Source organism: Eucalyptus grandis, chromosome 5 (genome assembly GCF_016545825.1).
Source record: "Eucalyptus grandis isolate ANBG69807.140 chromosome 5, ASM1654582v1, whole genome shotgun sequence".
NCBI classification, from domain to species: domain Eukaryota; kingdom Viridiplantae; phylum Streptophyta; class Magnoliopsida; order Myrtales; family Myrtaceae; genus Eucalyptus; species Eucalyptus grandis.
Window position 1 is genome coordinate 35078420 of NC_052616.1, and position 20572 is coordinate 35098991.

The following is a 20572-nucleotide window of genomic DNA, read 5'->3' on the forward strand; positions in this document are numbered from 1 at the left end:
TCTTCTTGATTCAAATTCTGTCATCAGCCATTAATCAATTCTTCCGATTTGTTTCATCGAGTCATGCTCTGTATTCTATTATCTCGCCATATCTCCTTAGTCCATCTACACAAGAGGAAAACATGTTCGGTTGTTTCTATTTCCGTGTGACACATCTAACAGAGAGGGTCGGGACTAATCTTTTTTTTGTGGAGGTTCTCTCTGGTGGGAATGGCATTTTGACAAATGCTCCACAGGAAGGTTCGGATTTTCAGTGGAACGGAGAGGCTCCAAATCTTTGTCCAGAGGGATCGTGGGGTTTGGTAAGAACAAGATGCCTCTTGTGATTTCTGTTTAGCATTCCGTGCCTGTGTTCTGTTATAGCCATTTTTGACCGTGAATTCCCCTGTGCTGTTGCCTGTCCATATTATGCTGTCGGGTTTGGGATCTGGACTCAAGGGAATAGCTAAGATCTCATTTGCAATTTTCTCCTCAAAATACTGATGAATAAGGGTTTGCTTCCATGTTCTGGATACTTCATTAATTAATCCTTCCACCCTGATTGGTTCTGCTGGATTTACTGGTTGTCCATTTAACTCCTGTGATAACCATTTATCCTCTCTGATTTTGATTGATTTGCCGTCCCCGACTAACCAGTTGATATCTGGTTTAATAGACTCTCGCCCCACCAACATACTTTTCCAACCCCAAGATGACTGTCGACCCTTCTGTGCATTCCATATGTCCCCGTTTGGGAAGTAGATGCTCTTCAGAACTTTACTCCAGAGTGCATCTTGGGACTTGTGCAGCCTCCAGACTTGTTTACCCAGCATCGCACAATTGAAGGTAATTAAGTCTTTGAATCCCATCCCTCCTTCATCTTTTCTTTTCTTCATAGCAGGCCAATTTTTCCAGTGGATTCCCTGTTTTGTATCTCCTTTCTGCCACCAGAATGACGCTATTCTCCTTTCAATTGCTCTGCAGATGGAGACTGGCAGTTTGAAGATCGACATGGCATATGTCGGTATTGCTTGCACCACACTCTTGATCAAGACTTCCTTCCCTGCTTTGGTGAGTAATTTTTCCTTCCAGCCTTCTAACTTGGAATTTACTTTGGTAATTATCCATGCAAATAATTCTTTCTTGGATTGTCCCCATTCTGTAGGGATGCCTAAGTACTTTCCTGTCTTATCAATCACAGGCACTCTCAACTCATGTGCCATGTTTCTTTTAAGTGGTAAGGGACAGTTCTTACTAAAAGATACTCCTGATTTATTTAGGTTAACCGCTTGACCCGTTGCATAACAATACTGATTAATTGTTAATGACAGGTTCTGACATTCTTGTAGAGTACCATCCAAGAAGAAAATAACATCATCTGCAAACATAAGGTGAGAGAGCTTAGGACAAGACCTGTTAAGCTGTATACCTCGTATGCTGCCTTCCTGTACGGCTTTCTCCATTAACCACGTTAATACATTTGTGATTAGGATAAACAAGTATGGCGACAGAGGATCTCCTTGCCTTAGGCCTCTGGACGGACTGAAAAACGAGGTAGGTTCTCCATTAAGCTTGACACTGAAAGTTACTGTGGTTATGCATTGCATTATTAAGGTCACCCATTTCTCAGAAAAGCCCATTTTCAGCATGCAATCCCGAACAAAATCCCATTCAATTCTGTCATATGCTTTTTGCATATCTAGTTTGAGCACTGCCTGATGTTTTTTTCTGTCTTTTGGTAATGCGCAGCTGGTGTAGCACTTCTTGCACAATCAGAATGTTATCCTGTATCTGACGCCCCTTAACGAAGGCACTCTGTTCAGGTTCGATTATCTCTGGCAGCCACTGCTTCAATCTGTTTGCAAGTAATTTTGAAATAATTTTATAGCTGAAGTTGCAAAGACTGATGGGTCTAAACTGGCTAATTGTCTCAGGATTTTTCACTTTGGGGATCAAGGCAATATAGGTGCGATTTAAATGAGGATCCAATACTCCTGTGTTGAAGAAATCCTGCACCATTTGGAACAGGTCATTCTGCATAATTTCCCAACTGTTTTGATAAAACAAGCCATTGAAACCATCAGGACCTGGCGCTTTCATAGCTCCCAACTGAAAAACTGCTGTTTTAATTTCCTCCATCGTGGGATTAGCTTCCAGGGATGCATTTATCTGGTCATCGATAGGGGATTTGCATTGGTTTAAGACCGGCTGATAATTTCTTTCCCCTGCTGTTTTGTATACATTGCTGTAATAGTCATAAATATGATGTCTGAGTGCTTCTGGATCCCTACACCAACTACTATCTTCCATTTGCAACATTGTTATATGATTCCGACGCCTCCTTTGAACTGTTGTTGCATGAAAGAAGCTTGTATTTTTGTCTCCCCACTGTAGCCACTTGATTCTCGATCTCAGTCCCCAATATTGTTCTTCTTGTTTTCTTAATGTATCAATCTGATGGATGATGCTTTTCACTTCCTGTCTACTTGAATTCTGTTGTGGTTGATTGGTGATTGTTGTTAGGGCCTGAGTTAACTCTTTTATCCTTGTAGGTGCATGTGCAAACTTTTTTTGACTCCACTGTGTCAGTTGTTTGGCTGTCTCCTACAGTTTGGCTGAAAAAGTAGTCTGTGGATAGGCTGTGTAGGTCCATGCTTGATTAATAACTTCATGATATTCTGCATTCTCTAACCAGAAGGCCTCCATTTTAAATTCTCTTCTTTTCTTCCTTGGTCCAGGGTGTAGCTTCAGAACCAGGGGACTGTGGTCCGAGCCAATTGCTGGAAGTGCATGAACTTCTGCCTCATGGAATATTACGCGCCATTCCAAGGTACATAACACTCTGTCTAGTCGTTTTTTAACAAGATCCTCCCCTTCTCTGTTATTTGCCCACGTAAATGCACAACCTTGACTTTCCATGTCCATTAGAGCTAATTCATTAAGCATGTTTCTGAATGCTGCTATTCTTTGATTGTCTGCTTCCCTTTTTCCCACCTTCTCCCATACATATAGAATTTCGTTAAAATCCCCCATACATATCCATGGATTTGATCTGTGAGGCTTCAACGTTTTCAATTGCTGCCATAATTGTATCCTTTCCCCCAAATGTGTGGACGCATGAATGAACGTTATCTGCATGCTTAAATTTCTAGCTGATTCAATACACTGAACATGAATAAAGTGTTTTGAACTCCTTTGCACTGTCAATGTTACCTCCTCATTCCACATTAGCGCCAGTCCCCCTGCTATCCCCATTGGATTTTCGAGAAATAAGTTCTGAAATTGGAGCTTTTTGCATATGCTTTCCACCATTGTTGCTTTGTTTTTAGTCTCCATTAGAAAGACTATATTGGGCCTTTCAAGAGCAATTAATGCTCTTAGCTCTTGGATTGTCAGGGGGTTGCCCAGCCCCTGACAATTCCAGCTAATAATTTTCATGTCGTCTTTGGTGGCTTATTAGGGCTAGCCACCAAAGCCCAGTCTGTTCGATCATTAAGGAACTTCACTGGAGTCTCTGTCATACCTGAATCATCAATAAGGATTGGTATAGGTTCAGGTAAGCACTTCTACTTCTTAGCTTTCTGCACTTTCATGTTCTTCTTGCTGCTCTTTCCTATTTTAAGAGGAGTCTGTGTGAGATTGTCTGAGCTGATAATCTGTTTTCCATAATCTTTATTGACTTTCTGATTTGTAACAGGGAGTTCCATTCTCTCCGGCTCCACGGAACTTTCAGCTCTTTTTTTGCTGCAGGCTTCAAGACACATTTCTGGACCTTTCTCCCTTATAATTAGAGCCTTCTCACTGCTTGGTGAGTGTTCTACAGGTATGGTTTCCTCTACAATAATGTCTTCTTCAATTTTTCCATAAAAAGTCTCCCAATAAGGACTATGATCACTGACTTCTGCTTTCAACCATGGTCCATAGGACCCTATTTTGTCAACTGCCCATGGGGATTCTGCATATGGAATTTCAGAACAATCTTGTGCGTAATGGCCTATCCTTCCACATGAATAGCAATAATGGGGTAATCTCTCGTATTTAAATTCTACCCACAGCCATTTCTTGCCAATATCCAAAATGGTTCCTGCTTTTAGCGGATTAGATAAATCTATTTCCACTCTTACTCTTCCTCCTCTTTGCTGTAGGTTTCCCATAGTTTCGACCTGAACTTCCTAAACCTGGCCTAGCTTCCTCCCCAAATCATGGTAAACTGTTTCCACCCTCCACCCAGGGGGAATACCTCCAATTCTGACCCAGAATGATGCTTTAGAGAAGTCATAACAATGTTCTGGAATTTCAGGATCGCATTGTTTCAGCACAAGCAGATTACTAGAGTAAGACCAGGGTGAAGATTTTAGGATTCTATCCTTTTCAACCTTTGATTGAAACACAAAGGTAAAGAGCCCCGTTCCTTTTTGAGCACATTCTACTGCTTCTGTTTTCCATGCTTTCTTTATAGTTGAGAAGAATGCTGGAAAATTTACATTGGGTTTTGAGTATAGTTTACCCAATATTGTTCTATTGCATTCCTCTCTTTTTTGTAATGATATTTCCGGATTTACCTCTACCACGTCTTCCTCAGCCCATAGGTGTCCTAATCGTTTGCATAATGCTGCTACACGTAACTCATTTTCCTCTCGCCCATCCATACTTTCGGACTAGTTTGACAGACTTAGGAACAAGCAATACTGCTATACTTGGCTGATTTTCCTCTTTGGCATTTTTTCAAACACCATGCTGACAGTAAACTCTACACTTTTTTCTGTAGCTCTTTTTCATTCAAGCTGTATCCATACTCTAATCAGAGGCTGTTCAGATAACATCTACCCTGAATTCCTGCCAGAAGTCCACCCCGAGATCACCTCATCAAACAAGTTCGTATTCTCACAATCAGCTACCTCGTAGATTCACAGCCCTTCATCAGCATTTCCAAGCACTCCACCAACATGAAGAAAAAAGAGGAGAAATCCAACCTTAAATCAGGTCTCATAAGCCGATGCTCCTCACCTGGTTGTAAGATTTTCACAGATCATCTCAGTGCTTTTCTGAATCCAGCCTTGTATGCCTGTTCTCCTACCAGAAAAGGTCACCGCATTTATCCAACGCAAAGCGAATGAAACATGATTTTTTCTTTTTTCTTTTTTCGAATTTGAAAGGATTGAGAGGTAACAGAGACAAAAACTGGTGCTGAAAACAAGATTTAGCCGAATTCTAGGGTTTTTGGTTTAGACATTCTACCAGAGGGTAGAGAAACCTCGCATTTGTTGATTCATCATTTTTTATTTCCAACGCATTCAATAGGATCGCCCCTTCAATAGAATAAGCGAAGATATAAATGAAGGATCTCTCCTTATCACTCCAACTATCATAGATGAGTGTGCAGCCAGTTTTAACCCATGATTTCTTCACATTTGCCACATGCTCTCCAATTACGTTTTCCAAATCAGGCACTAACTTTGTTTTGACTAGTGAACAACATGGCAACTTATAATGGGAACCATGGTCAATCATAGCATTTACAAAGTCAATGAAGGATGGCCTTCGCACAATGTCAACATCGATATCATTCAACAGGATGAACTTAACAAGCAATTTATCCAGCAAAACCTCATCCTTATTGGTATGCGTTTTTAGCGAAGTCCCTTCAATCTTAACTGGAGAGGCTTCAGCCTTGGCTCTTTTGTTGGGACCAAAAATTGCTTCAGTAGCGGCAACTCGAACATCTTCAGGAACCTTGGTGCATATATCTATACCAGAGCCTTTAATGCCAGATAAATGCGATTTAACTCTTGGAACACCACCAGCAAATTTTCTATCGCAAAACTTGCACTTAAATTTGCCATCCAGACGCTGTACATATTCCCAAAATTGATCTCTCTTTCTGACCATGTCTATATACACAAAAGAAAAGCGAATTAAAGTTTCCCCATATATAGTAAAAAAAATAAAATTCAATAGCCAAGTTATTGATAACACCGGGAACTATAACCATGTTGTACAGTATATGCACGTAAGGTTGAGCCCTGCATATTGCCTTAAGATCTTCGCTAAGCAATAATTAAACTCATGCACTAAAATATCACGCAATTGACATTCACACTAATGTCTCTTCTTCATCAAAACAAAACAAGGTAGTTTCACCAAAATTGTTGGTGGGTCAACAAAACTTAACGAAGCTTTTTTCCCACTATGAATATGCACACAAATTGTTATGAGAGCTCCAATTCATAAGACTGATATTTAAGCTAACCTTCAATTGAATAGAGATAAGAGTACGAGTCAATTGAACGAAAAATGAAATTCATTATTTTGGGATCAAAATTAAATGAGAATTGCTAGTTATATATATATATATATATATATATATATATATATATATATATATATATATATAAATGTTTGGGTTCTTCGAGAGAGAGGAACAAACAAATTAGTCAAAGGCCTTTACTCAATAATTGTTTAATTTAGGGGCATTTATCCCCAAACAATGGTATAGGAAAGAAATAAATTAGCTTATTAATCTAACATGAAAATCTGCTATCCAGGAAATATCGAAACAAATATATCCTCTAACAATGTCTCCAAAAAAATTCTCCAACAAGGAATTTTTGATACGTATAAATTTACTTCAACGCTGTACACTAGCTTGCTTCCCAAGAGCGATACAGAGTATCTAGAATTGTAGCTAACCACTCAAAACCAACATGACTACGAAAATGAGGGAGAGCACTTGAAATAATTGAAACGCCCAGAATTTCTCAACCAACTATCGTAGCTCATATCACATCCCTAGAAATTGCGGGAGACTTGAGAGAAAGACCTGATGGTGGCACGAAGAAGCAGAGGTAAACGAAATTTCTCACGCTGCGCGACACCTGAAGAGGGAAGAGCGACCAGATCACCAACTTACACAGAGTCGGGGAGGGCAAGCGACAAAGAGCTTCTCGTTAGGTGCTTGAATTTCGCCAGTTTATATTTAGATGCTGTTTTACTTTTCTGCTCCTTTGCGGTCCACGTCGTTTTATGTTTTTTTTTTCCCGCCTTCTGTCTGGTAGAGAAAATATAGCGGTCAGCGAGGTGGCATTTTTAATAGCAAATCGACACGTCTGCCGACATGGAATATAACTAAAAAAAAAAGAAAAAGAATCTGCTATCCGTTCACCCATGGATGCTTCCCCTGTGCTCTTGCTTGTCTCCGTCTTCCACCGTCGTCACTTCTGGCCAGCTCTGTCGTCCCTTGCAGTCGGCTCGTGGTTGGCCTCACCGACGGCCGAGCCACCCCTCATCGCCACGGCGGCTCGAAGTCGTTTTCCATCCAGATCTGGTCTCGTCCATGGCGACGGGCGAGGTCGAGATCTCGAAGGCGATGGACAGAGCTCAAATATCAAGGAAAAGGCAGAGAAGCCGTCTTCTTGCAGTCGGCTCATGGTCGGCCATGGCGACAGGCGAGGTCGAGATCTCGGAGGCATGGACAGAGCTCTCAAATGTCGAGATCCGTGGTCCATTTCCGTCAGCTCGTGGTTGGCCATGGATAAACGATAAAGACGACGCCTGAACGCGTTCGACCATGGTTGAACGATGCCAACGACAGCCATGGACGAGTGCGGACGATTTCGGCCATGGATGGCCAGATCTCGAGATGGAGAAAACAGAGGGAGCCAGCCATGCTCGCTTGGACGCAGCGGTGGGCAGCTTGGTCACAGTGCCGGCGACTCCGCTGCTGGTGACGGCAGGGAGGAGCCGAGGTCCGCCGGCTATGAACTGACGCGGAAGAAGCGAAAGATGAAAATATTTTGAGATTTTTTACTTGGGCCAAGTTTTTGTTCTCCGAAATAATTATTTTAGTTCTTTTGTTTCAAAGAACGAAAAAAAGAATATAAACCTATTTGCTAAAAATTTTATTCTCAAGAACAAAAAAATATATTTTTCGTTCCTAGAAATAGATTTAAAACAAAAATAAAAAGTAAAAAAATAATAATTTTTTATTCTCAAGAACAATTTTTAAGATCTATTTTTTTTTTTTTTATCTTTTCTTTTCTTTCTTTTCTTCTTTTTCTTCTTTCTTTTGGTTGGTCTTCGGCCCGGCCATGGCCAACGCCGACCCCGGCCAGAGGAGGGTCGACAACCTCGCTAGATCATCGTCGGCTCCCGAAGACACCGAGCCACGACGAGGCTCACTAGCCTGAAAAAAAGAAATTTTGAAAGGTTATCAAACATATTTTTTTTGTTTAGAAATTGTTTTCAAGATTAGAATTAAAAAAATTATTTTTGATAAAAAGTTGTTACCTAAAATAAAACCATTACCAAACGCACTTTAGGATTTTAAAGTGATTGTTGACATGGATTGCTGAACAGGTGTCGATATATTAGTAGATCGGATATGAGTGAAAATAATATATGCAACCTCAGCGCCTTTTGATGTGATACCACCAAATCTCTTAATATTTTTTCCGCACTGCGGTCTGCGTCAAATTGGCAGGGCACGTTTCGTTCGCTCGCACGCGTACATATGCGAATGGTTGCTAAAGCAAAAGTACGCGTTCTTTTCAAAGTCACGGCTTTCACGTTTGTTTCGTCGGTTTCGTTAGCTTCGCGACAGTCTTCAACTATTCTTCTCCTTTTCACACTATCCAACCACCCTCGCACCCAAAACACCTTTTATGTGTACTCAAACCTAAACTCAAATAACTTTTTCCAGTTGTAACCGGTTATAACAGTTTTCTCACGTCCATCGAATGAAAAGTCACCGACATGCACATATATTCTTCCAAATGATTTTGATATACATAGAAAGACTATTCATTGCACATGAACATTACTTGGAATGAAAAATTACTACCCACATAATTTTTATTTATTTATTTCTGATGCTAAAATTTGTTGAGAAAATGGTCAATTTTTCCCTTTAGGACATGGGGTTAAAATTACTTTGTTGGTATTAAAGTTTATATTAACATAGAGAATTTGCTAACTGCTGGAAGGTCGAAGTTTAATTTCTCTAGTTTGGAGTTACTTGTCCCATAAAAGAATACTACTCATCAATAGCTACGTGTTATTCTTTTTTAAAAAAAATGCCAAGCAGATGGGATTCAAACATGTGAGTGAAAATGCAAGGCAAATGAATGATGCTATGCAAATAAAAATTTACACATATATGTAGTTAAGTACAAAACATTGTTACTATAGTCGTGTTCCGCCGGCCATTGGAGAACGATGATGAAAATGACAATTATCCATCGGTAGAAGGTCTCTCTATGGAGATTTCTTCTCTTTTGGTGGGATTCACATGGTCTGTGATGGGATGCATCAGGTTTTTGCAGTTCTTCGGTAGGACATCCAAGCCGAATTTCAACCGCTCCGTCAATTTGCTTAGTTTTCCTCCAAAATCCTATATATATACCTCTACCACCACCTTATTAGATCTTTATATGTTTCTTCCAGAACATTGTAACTTGTTTCTTTCGGATATATCTTTTATATAGACATTTAAACTTGCGTAACGTTGGATTGTTGCACTTCTCAGTGTCCCTTTGACCTTTTCGATGTTATGACAATAGGGAAAGATTGCGTATGATATTGAACTGGATAGATGAGCCTTCTTGCCCACTTGCCGCCCGTGGGATGCCGAACGTCCGCTACCGCTTGTCGGCCGCCCACCACCGACCTTGGCCACCAACCGTCAACCATAGGCCACCGGACGTCGGGTGCTGGCCATCGCACTCCGGCCGCCCATCGTCAACCGCTAGTCGCTAGATGCCGGACACGCATCGGTCATTGGCTGCTCGTTTCCAATCATTGGATGCCAAAGGCTCACCACCAACCACTGGATGTTCGCTGGCGACTGTCCGCCGCTCACCATCGGCCGTCGGATGTCAGCCGCCCGCCACCCGCCACTGGACTCTGGCCATTGGCCTCCTGTCGTTGGACTTCGGATGTCGATGTTAGACGTTGAACGCCGATTGCGGTCACTGAGACTCCGGTCGCTGGTTGCTGAACTCAGTGTCGGACTACGAACTTTGGCCGCTCGCCGTCGGTCGCTAGACTTGGCGCCGAACGCCGAACATCGGACTTCAGCCGCTGGTCGCAGGTCACTGGACACCGAACGCCAGTCGCCAAACATCGGACTCCGGCTACTGGACATCGGTCATTACCGCTCCTAGAATAGAAATTTTATTCTATTATCAAACAAATTTTTATTTCAGAAATAGAAAATTTTGAATTGTTATCAAATGCATTTCTTTACTCAAAACTCGTTCATGGAATAGAAATGGAGAAATCAATTTCTAACTAGAAATTGATTTCTGTTTCAGAAATTTTGTTATGTGCGCCCTTAATAGCTTATGACTTAAAATTTTATCATGGAAGTTTATTAATTTTCGCCATAGCATGTTTAGGGAGAGTTTCTTGATTGGAAATTTTTGTTTAATTTGGGTTGGTTTTCACATTAAAAAGGGGATATTGTTGACTCCAAGTTAACTTAGATAATTACAAAACTTAATCAAATATGTTATTGATTATTTGGAATCATATTGATTATATTCAAGTTTCTTTTGCAAGATTCTGAAAGTAAATAATAAGACTGCCCCCATGAAGAACAAGCGGGTGCGGCAACTAAGGCCTTGTTTGTTTAAAATTGTTTCTATTCCCGGAACAAAAATTTATGTTCTTTTGTTTCGAGGAACAAAAAAAGAACATAAATGTATTTGGTTAAAATTTTGTTCCCGAGAACAAAAAATCTATTTTTTTATTCCCGGTAACAGATTTGAAATACAAACAAGAAGTAGAAAAAGTTGATTCTTGTTTTCGGGAACAATTCCGAGAAACAATTTTTCTTTCTCCTCTTTTTTTCTTCTATTTCTTTTCCTTCTTCTTCCTTTTGGTTGGTCCATGGCCGGTGCCGACAACCGGCCAGACGAGAGCCGGCGACCTCGCCGGCGTCACCAACCCCGGAGACGCCGAGCCACGGCGAGGCTCTGCCTCACCGGTGGTTGGGCCAGCTCGGCCTTGCTAGATCTGGGCGAGCTCGAGCTTGGCCCATCCAAGCAAGGCGATCCTCGCTGGTTGGCGCCGGGCCGACCTCGCGCCATTTGGGGGAGGTCGAGCCTCACCGGTGGCCTCGATGGCCGGTTGCACCTCGCGAGGCCACCGGGCGAGGCTCGACCTTGCCCGGGCGGAGCGAGGCTCGCCCGGCCACCAAGGCCACCGGCAAGGCTCCGTAAGCTCACCGCGACCGGCCACAAAGAGAAAGAAGGAAAAAAAAAAAAGAAAATAGAAAAAAAAAAAAAAAAAGAAGGCAAAAAAAAAAAAAAAAAGAAAAATGGAAAATATAATAAAAAAATTGAAAAATTAAAAGAAACAACAAAATTATACAAGTTTATCAAATGCATTTCTATTTATGGAATATAAATTTTTGCAATTACTAAGTACATTCTTATACTCAGAAATTGTTCCCGAGAACAGAAACACAAAAAAATCATTTATGTTAAAAAATTATTTTCCGGAATAGAAATGTCATCAAATGTGCCCTTCATCTCTGAACACTTAGCTCCTGTAGTTCAAAATTGAATCTCGTTCACCCATTTCAGAAAGTGTCCGGGCCTTTTTGACCAACCACTCTGAAATCTCAACGGTCTTGATCGAACTTGTAACTATTGAAATGATTGTAATGACTAGTTGAGCTTATTTTTTTCTCATGATTAGGTAGCCCATTGCCTTAAGCATTATAGATTTATTACATGCTAAAAACTCTTGTCCGCACTTTGCGATAAAAATTATTGAGAGATTAAACTTGCGGGAGAGAAATACTTCGTAAAAGAGTGCACTCTATTTGTGAAGGAAAATTAGCTCTATTATAAACCCACCTTCACAAGGGATTTCAAATATAGTGGATTGAGCATAACAACCACATTATTGACAATACCGTGAACTGTAACCCATGACTTACAGTCTATGCACATAGGTTTTAAGGTTTAGTATCTACAAATTCCCTTAACGTCTTTGCAGAGCAATAATTAAACCCATGCGCTGGAATATCAGGCAATTGACATTCACACTAATGCCCCTCCTACATCAAAGCAAGCGAGTTTCACCAAAATTGTTGGTGGGTCGACATGACATAGGCTCCGTCTATTTTAGGAAAAATGTGAAATTTTTGGAAAATATTTTTCATAAAGTCATTTTCAATGACAGTATTTTTTTATGTTTGGTTAAAACTTGAAAATGAACTAATTCTTTTTTTTATTATTTGGTTTGAAAATTTTGATTTGACTTGTCAAAAGATATACACTATTCCAACACTACTAACTTGCGCATGGCCAACCAGAGAACCAATACAGCACCAGAATCTCGAGTTCGGCCTCAATGGACCCCGACTTGAGCGCGGGGGGTTGAGGCATGGGCACTTGGGTCCTGAGCCCAACCTTGATGGATTAGGGCATGAGAATTGGGTATCAATCTTAGCCTCGATAGAACTCGAGTTCACATTGGGGTCTTGAGCCTTAGCCTCGATAGATTTTGGCTCGAGTATCATGGACTTGAGCACAAGTGTCGAGGACCCAAGGCTAAATGCGAGGGACTAAAGCTCAAGTGCTAGGCATCGAGCACAAGCACTAGGGTTTTGTGCCTAGCCTCGATTGACACACTGGTGCTAGGGTCTTAGGCATGAGCACCAAAATCTCATGCACGAGTACTAGGGTCATGAGCTTGGCCTCAATGGTCCTAAACAATTATTTTTCATAAAATATTTTTCAAATCACTCATTTTTTTCAAAACGAACACACCTTAGAAAAGGTTTTTTTGCCCCCACTATATACACATGCATTGTCACGTGAGCTCCAATACAGAACACTGATAATTGAATTGACCTTCATTGAACAGAAAAAAAAAAAAAGGTTTAAACATCTAGACCGAACGAAGAATGAATTCAATTATTTCGAAATCAAATTCAATGAGAATGGCTTTACATATATATAAAGAAGAGACTGGGAAGTGGAAATATGGTTAATCTAAACGTCTACGTTTGTGTTTATTGAATTAAGAATGAAATAGATCAGTTACTTCAATATCTAAATAATAATCAAAGAAATCTATGTGATCACAAGTGATTTATATGGTTACATGTATATGTCCTATACAAAGGAATAATATAAAACTAATTATTATAAAAGACCTAAGGTTTATTTTCGAGTTTAAAGTCATGAAATAAAGTGTGGACCTATATATAGATAGTATGGGATCTTCAAGAGACAGGAATAGAAAAATTAGTAAAAAATTACGTTTAATCAATAAATGAACTTTTTAATCTATTGTAACTGTCTGACCAAAAAAAAAAAAATCTATTGTAACTGAACAGTACTTATTGGAAAGAAAATAGAGTTAGCTATCTTAATATAACAAGGAAACTACTTATTCTACAACATAAGGAAATATCAAATAATTTCTTTGACAATATTTTTTAGTAAGAATTTCTTTAATATCCATAAATTTATTTCAACGCTATACACTTGCTTGCTTCCTGAGAGCAATACAGAGAACTATAATTTCTCTATTATCCATAAATTTATATATGATCTGCATTTTCGGTTTTCTTTTTCCATTTTTTGGGGTTTTGGTCTTTGGTCAACGTTTCTTTTTTTATTATTATTATTTGTTTTCTCCGTCAAAGTGGCAGGGCACGTTCTGTTCATTCGCACGTGCACAAACGCGAACGGTTGTGAAAGCTAAGGGCGCGTTTGGTTGTGTTTTGTTTAAAAATTGTTCAGAACGAAATAGAAAAAGTATTTCTGTTCCGAGGAACAATTTTTGAACAAAAATACGCGTTTGGTAAACTTGTTCCGGGAATAAAAAATAAAAGAAACATGTTTGGTAAATTTTGATAATTTTTTTATTTCTTTTATTTTTTCTATTTTTTTTTTTTTTTCTTTTTCATTTTTTTCTTCTTTTGGCCGGTCGCCGGCCAAGGCCTTGGCCGGCGACCGGCCGGCGAGGGCCGAGCTCGCCCGGCGGCGGGCGGCGCGGCCTCGCGGGCCACCGCCGGGCGCGAGGCCGAGGCTCGCCACCGGGCCAGGCGAGCTCGGCCTCGCCGGCTGGGCGAGCTCGAGGCCGGATCGGGCGAGATCGAGCTCGCCCGGGCCGGCGCGAGGTCGGCCTCGCCTTGATCCGGCGAGGCCGAGCTCGCCCGGCCGGCGCGGCGAGGCGCGGCCTCGCCGGGCCACCGCCGGCGAGGCCGAGGCTCGCCGCCGGCCGGGGCGAGCTCGGCCTCGCCGGATCTGGGAGAGATCGAGCTCGCCCGGGCCGGCGCGAGGTCGGCCTCGCCATGGTCGGGCAAGCTCGAGCTCGCCCGGCCCGGGCGAGGCCGACCCTCGCCCGGCCTACGGCGAGCCTCGGCCTCGCCGAGGGACGAGCGTCGGCCTCGCCGGGGGCCGGCGAGCCTCGCCGTGGCTGAAGGCGAGGCCGGGCCCTCGTCGGCCGGCCGCCGGCCATGGCCGAGGCGGCGACCGGCCAAAAGAAAGAAGAACAAAAATAAGATAAAAAGAAAAAAAAAAGAAAAGTGTTTCGATTTGTGTTTTAAACAAGAAACAAGTTTTTGTGTTTTTTTTGTTTTAATTTTTTGTTCCTGGAACAAAAGAACAAAAAGGAATAAACGCACACAAACGCGTTTCTGTTCCTTTTGTTTAAGGAACAAAAAACAGAAATTTCTGTTCCTGGGAACAGAAACAAGTTGCAACCATGCAGGCCCTAACAGACGCGTCCTTTTCAAAGTTGCGTCTCTTACGTTTGTTTCGTTGGTTTCGTGTACGAGGAAAATATATGGCGGCCTTCTAATGGTTCGTGTTTTAGCTTTCACACAATCTTGAGCTATGTTTCTCTTATTCACACTAATCTACCTTCTATATGCAGCCAAACCAAACCCACGGTAACTTCATCCAATTGTAACCAGCTACAGCTGAAATATTCGGGATATTGACCAAGTCAAAAAAAAAAAAAAAATTGTGGGGGCCACGAATAAGAAAGGGTGACAAGTCAACAAAAAGAGGAGAAATGGGTACGCTCAACTTTTCAAGACCGAGAGCTGGCGCAGAACAAAGGGGAGGAAAAGAGAAAGAAAAGGAAAGAAAGAAGAGGGTTTTGCACCATAGATCTCGCCAAGCTGATTCAAATCTGATTTGTAATGTTTAGTAAGTGTTCATGCCCCTCGTTCGTCCAATTGGAGTGACTTTCATATTAAGGGCTTAAACTCAAAGTTTTGTGAAAATCAAGTCACGAAATCCCATTTTTGAGTTGTGGAACTTTGAGATTTTATGAAAATAATAGATTTTGTACTTATAGAGCCATGGGGTTTGTTGACACCTAGATTTTGACGGTCCGTTTAGTCATTTATCGCAATTAAAAAATTAGGGTTTAATTTTATCAATAATTAATTAATTGCATAACATTTAGTTATAGGTGCATTTATTTTTTATTTGCATTTACTGGATCGGTGGTGGATGGGTTGAATTAGTGATTTTGGGTTTTAAATTAATTAGTTGGATTAAGCCCACAAAGCGAGAGTTGGCCTGTGCCCATGTTTTTTATTGAAAATTATCTCGTGGAAAATTGAGATTTGATGCAATATTACGGTAGTTTTTGACGTTTAAAAAAATCATATTGCAATCTTATCTTTGGCCTTTTTGTGATAAAATCATTGGGAATATTAAGGAGGATAAGGAATATTCTAAAATATTTTGTTGCGGATGGATATCTTGAAAGATTTTAGAATTGGATAATGGAGTTTTATCTAAAGTGAATTATTTGGAAAATCTTCACAAAAAAATTCCAGTTTATCTTCAATCGCTGAGTCAGCATATAAAATCTTCAATGGTCGAAAGCGAGTCACTTGAAAGATTTTAATAGATGATTTGATAGAAGTGAGTCAGATACACGATAATCTCGAAAGATGATCTTCAGCGATTGAGTTGTTATGCAAATCTTCGTAGGTTGAGCAGACTAAGTTTTCACTCTATAAATGGGGTGGCCTTCTCTTCGTCCGGGGGCTTCTTTTTAAAAAATTCAGAAAAAGTGAAAGGGGAGAGAAGCCATCCGTGGAGTTTAAAAGGAAAGAAGAGAAAAGAAAAAGCAAAAAAACTTCTGCAGAAAAGCGAAGGAAGAGGGAGAGTGACGTGAGAGAGAGAGAAAGAGGAGAAAAGTAAAGAGGTGATTTGACCCCTACTGTTCATCATCTTCCCCAAATCGCTGCTCCTCCTCTGCAACTTCCATCCGCGAGGCTTCCGCCACCGTGTGTTCGCCACAGCCGCTTCAGCGGTCTCCCCACGAAGCTCGCCGCGACGACGCCGCGCCGCCTGGAGCTCGAAGCCAGTCCCGTCCGACGCCTGGATCTTCCTCCGCACGAGCCCCGACGACTCCGCCGTTCGCCTCTGCCGTCTCCCCTGCAGCGCCTCCACCCGCGACGCGTCTGTTCCGCGCCGCGCCCACACCACGACAACGCTGCTGCAACCACCGACCGCTGCACCCGCACCGCGATCTCGCCTGTCGCCGGAGCTCTCCATCGCCCACGAGCTCGCTGCTCCGCCAGCAAGTCCCGAACAGAACGCTAGCCCCTTGCGGAGACGCTGTCCGACTTGTCCGCCGCGCCTCCTCCTCAGCCGCAACGCAGCCCCTACCGGATCGACGCCTGCATGCCGGTGCTCTGTCCCTGCCACCGCCTCGCCCCACCGGATGCCGAGCCGACGCCCCTGCAGCGCCCCCGTTTGCGAAGCTACCTTCGATTCACCTCTTCGCCGATCGCTTGCTGCTGTTTTCCTCTCGCCGGAGCTCTGACGATCATCCCCTCACGCCGGCGACTCGTCACCGGACCGGCCACCACGTGCTGCCTTGCTCAGAAGAAAAGGAAAAACAACAGAAAAAGCATAATTAAATCAATTAGGTTGTTTTTATTTTTCATTTATTTTACTTTATTTTGCTTACATTCTTTAGTTATTTACTTAATTGGATCCCAATGTTCACTTTATGAATCTTGTAGGCATTATCCACAAGAGTTATTCCTAAACTTATTGTAATTATTAATTTGACCGTAAGATGTCGGGTTATTTTTTTAATTATTTTGAACCATTTGTCGTAATAATTAGGGTTAGGATAATCGTTAATTTAACCTGTGAGACAACAGATTATTTTTTTCGATTATTTTGATCCTTTATTTGATTGCGTATCTTGCTTGTTTAGATTTACTACTTAAGAGAATCACTAAAAATCTAAAAAAATATATTTAAATTAGGATTCAGTTTGTTTTAGATTGTTATCTTGCATAGCTAGGATAGGGATCTTAGTTCGAAAAATATAAAAAATGCATTAATTTAGGATTTTAGTTGCATGTTTAATTATGTGGCAATTTTAAATTTTGAATTTTAAATAAAAAATAAAAGATAAAAACTCTCATGCATATGTCATGTAGAATTAGGGCTTGCTCCGCATGTCATTGCATATTAGATCAATTACATGTTAGATTAAGATAATATCTTAGTTTAAATTATGATTTAATGTGACTTAATCCTTAGTTTAAATTAGATAGAATTTTAATCTAGCTAGATCATTTTCGCATTTTTAAATAGAAATATCAAATGCACGTCATTTAGTTTTTATTAGGTTCATTAGAACTTTCTCGTCATTAGACTAAATCATTTAATAAATATCGCATGACATATAACTCGCATGCTAAATTATATGCAGCATGTCATCTTAGTTTAAATAATTTTGTATGTCATTGCATCGCATTGCATGTCATTAGAATTATGTCATTTAGATTGCATTTAATTATTGCATTTCTTCATGTCATATAGTTTAGGTCATGCTGCCATGTCATATTAGATTATTAACATGCATTGCATAAGTCATGATTTTCATTAAATAAAGTGAAAACAAAAATTGAAATTGCGTGTTAATTAGAAATCATATCTAGTGATCTTTGATGTGAATTCGATTTAACAATGCGATACTTTCGTTGCTCCTAGGTATGTTTTGCAATATTTAATTGATTTCTTGAGTGTTAAATTGGTGGTATGCGCACATGTATGATCACCTCGCATGTTAGGAAGTTAAATCAATTCAATTGCCAAACATTTTTTAAAAATAAAATAAAAAGGTACCGAAATGGCACTAGGATAGTCTAGTGTAACCAAGTCCCCGAACTCATAAATATTTGGTTCGTAGGAGTAAGGTGAATCTCCCATTACTTTACTTGGGTTTCTAATCGACCCACCAAAAATAGATTAGTGGCGACTCCTAATTAAAAAATTTGCATGTTAAGAATTAAAACCTAAGTCGCGAATTGGTATGGGCTTGGGAGAGCCCGAGCTAAGCTTAAAGACTTAGCAATCCATTAGCCAAACCATAGGTGGCTCACCCCGAATAATTGGGTCGCGACGGGGTTTAATGGAGGCTAATTAGAAGCAACGGTTTGGTTGGAGCAAAATTTTAGGGTTTCACGAATGAGTTTTGTGTTGCGTTTACATTTAAATAACTAAGCAATTTGTTAGCATATATGAATCATTTTATTAGTGTTTAGGCTTAGTTTAGTCGTTTCATAATTGACATAGAGTTTTATTTGGTTTTAATATCGATGCTCATTTAGTTATTAGGATTACAGGATCATTAGTTCAATTTAGCTTTCTTGTTTGGCCTTAGGTATTCCCAAGGTGAGCGGTATTATCTCTTATTTGAATTTGTAATCTCATGTCTTGAAAGTTATAAAAATTTGATATGTCATAAGTTATTAAAAGCATGTTTTGTTCGATAAAATTTAGATCTGACATTTACTACAATTTGATATTTGTGTAGTTTGAGAGTTGTTTTAAGAAATGTGTTGCAAAATGTTGTATACTGATTTATGAACTAGTCTATGAAATGAATTCTGAAATATTTTGGGAAATGTATTGTGATTTATGAAATGCTTTCTAGATTTAGCTTTGTGGATTGTGAATGATGTCGGTGTGAATTTGTGTTAGTGCTAAATATTGATGTAAGCTCAATGAGGGGCTTGTAGCTATGAATACTAGTTTAGGATATCATTATGGGCAAATCACTGACAATATAAGTGAAGACCTTGCCAACAGGAGAGCTCGGTTCCCTTGTCACAAGGCATTATGCGTGACCATGGTAGATATTTGAGTAAGAGTTTGGCCAACGGAATGGATGATTGACGTGTGATTTTGTTCAGATTGATCAATTGACTTGACTATTATTATCTGTATTGTGATGATGGATTTAAATGAGTATCTACACCATGAAAATGATATGTTGAAGTAATATACGACTCATTTTAATCTTAGACTCTATTCGTTTCACAAAAAATAACTTCCAAGAAAACGTTTTCCGAATTTTTTGATGTCGTTTTACAGAAAATAAATTGCTTCAGGAAAATATTTTCCTCACTTAATCTCTCTTATCTCACACCCTCATAAACCTTCACTTCCTCCTCCTTTTTTTTTTTTTTAATTCGAATTATTCATTTTCATTTATTCTCCCTCTTCTTCTTTATTTTTATGTTTTTTTAACTGATTTTTTTATTCTTCTTCTTTTTCTTCTTCCTTGGCTGATCGCCAACCACCGACCGCCGACCATAGGCCAACTCTAGCCTTGCCCAAGGCCAAATATAACAAGGGCGAGACTCAAGCTCGTCAGATCTAGTGAGCGGCGAGCTTGCCGGCCTTGGCGGAGCTTGAGCTCTCTTGGATTGGGTAGGCCGTGAGCTTGCCGGCCTCGGTGAAGCTCGATCTCGCTGGATTTGGCGAGCCGACTAAGCCTCGTCCGTTGTTTGACGAGCTTGCGGCTTACCTGGAACGGATGAGCCTTGAGCTCGCCGGATCTAGCGATTGGGTCTTAGTCGACGTTGGGCAGCCAACCACGTCGATGCATGCAACGGTAGAGGAAGGAGAAGGAAGAAAGATGAAGGAAAAGAAAAAGGGAAAAAGGAAAAGAAAGAAAAAAGAAAAATTAAAAATAACAAAAAATTGATTTCTTAAAATAAAATTAATTAAAAATTTATTTTTAAAAAATTATTAAATTATAATTTGTTTGGTAATTTTTCCCAAAAAATCAAATTAGATATCAAACAATGGAAAACATTTTCCACTTAAATTTCAATTTTCAGCCGAATATAAGAAAATATAGTTATTTTTTGGAAAATGATTTTCTAGAAAATATTTGGGAAGACCTAATATTTTCAGCGAAACGAACAGATTTTTAAAGTTTGTTGTTTTTTGGATTTGGTGTAAATGAGTTACGATACTGGGTGCTTGATCTATTTAGAAGAAATGCGTGCTACTCTCTAAGTAATGGTTGCTCATCTCTTTTTCCCAATCTTTTGAGGTTCTCAGTTAGTGGTTATAGAACAAGAGCAATATCATTGAGGACTTTTGGGAGTTGGTTTGTGAGTGCTTTGAGCCTGCATCCTTTAGGTGATAAGACAGTCATGTCATCCCCTATTCTTAATGGTTTTGGGACGTGACAATAACAAGTCAGGTGAGTCTAACATGTGAAAAATAATTATCTGTAGCCACATCATTCAGTTATAAAAAAAACCAAATAGATGGGAATTCAACAT

The 20572-nt window shown here is 40.3% G+C and overlaps 1 protein-coding gene and 1 long non-coding RNA gene across 2 annotated transcripts; one reads left to right on the forward strand and one right to left on the reverse strand.

Annotated features, from left to right (window-relative positions):
* The first annotated feature begins 114 nt into the window (after positions 1–114).
* On the forward strand, positions 115–3378 carry LOC108957779. Its single transcript, XR_005551593.1, has 9 exons — positions 115–302; positions 656–825; positions 964–1050; positions 1145–1216; positions 1311–1370; positions 1470–1533; positions 1729–1802; positions 1914–2007; positions 2718–3378. It is a non-coding gene; the product is annotated as an uncharacterized LOC108957779 (long non-coding RNA).
* Positions 3379–3545: 167 nt separating this feature from the next.
* Positions 3546–6919, reverse strand: LOC104445137. Its single transcript, XM_039313639.1, has 4 exons — positions 6800–6919; positions 5218–5870; positions 4220–4355; positions 3546–3934 (listed from the first exon to the last, which is right to left on the reverse strand). Exons 2-4 carry the CDS (start codon positions 5866–5868, stop codon positions 3546–3548), a joined length of 1176 nt encoding a protein of 391 aa, XP_039169573.1. The 5' UTR covers positions 5869–5870; positions 6800–6919.
* Positions 6920–20572: the final 13653 nt, after the last annotated feature.

What these genes read in the sequence shown, in the direction of transcription:
- LOC104445137 (XM_039313639.1), bottom strand. Translation starts at nt 5,868, where the DNA reads ATGGTCAGAAAGAGAGATCAATTTTGGGAATATGTACAGCGTCTGGAT. An exon ending in CGAGGTTTCTCTACCCTCTG is followed by an intron (nt 4,356 to 5,217) that starts GTAGAATGTCTA and finishes TTTCAATCAAAG; the next exon opens with GTTGAAAAGGATAGAATCCT. An exon ending in ATTCTGGGTCAGAATTGGAG is followed by an intron (nt 3,935 to 4,219) that starts GTATTCCCCCTG and finishes TTCCATATGCAG; the next exon opens with AATCCCCATGGGCAGTTGAC.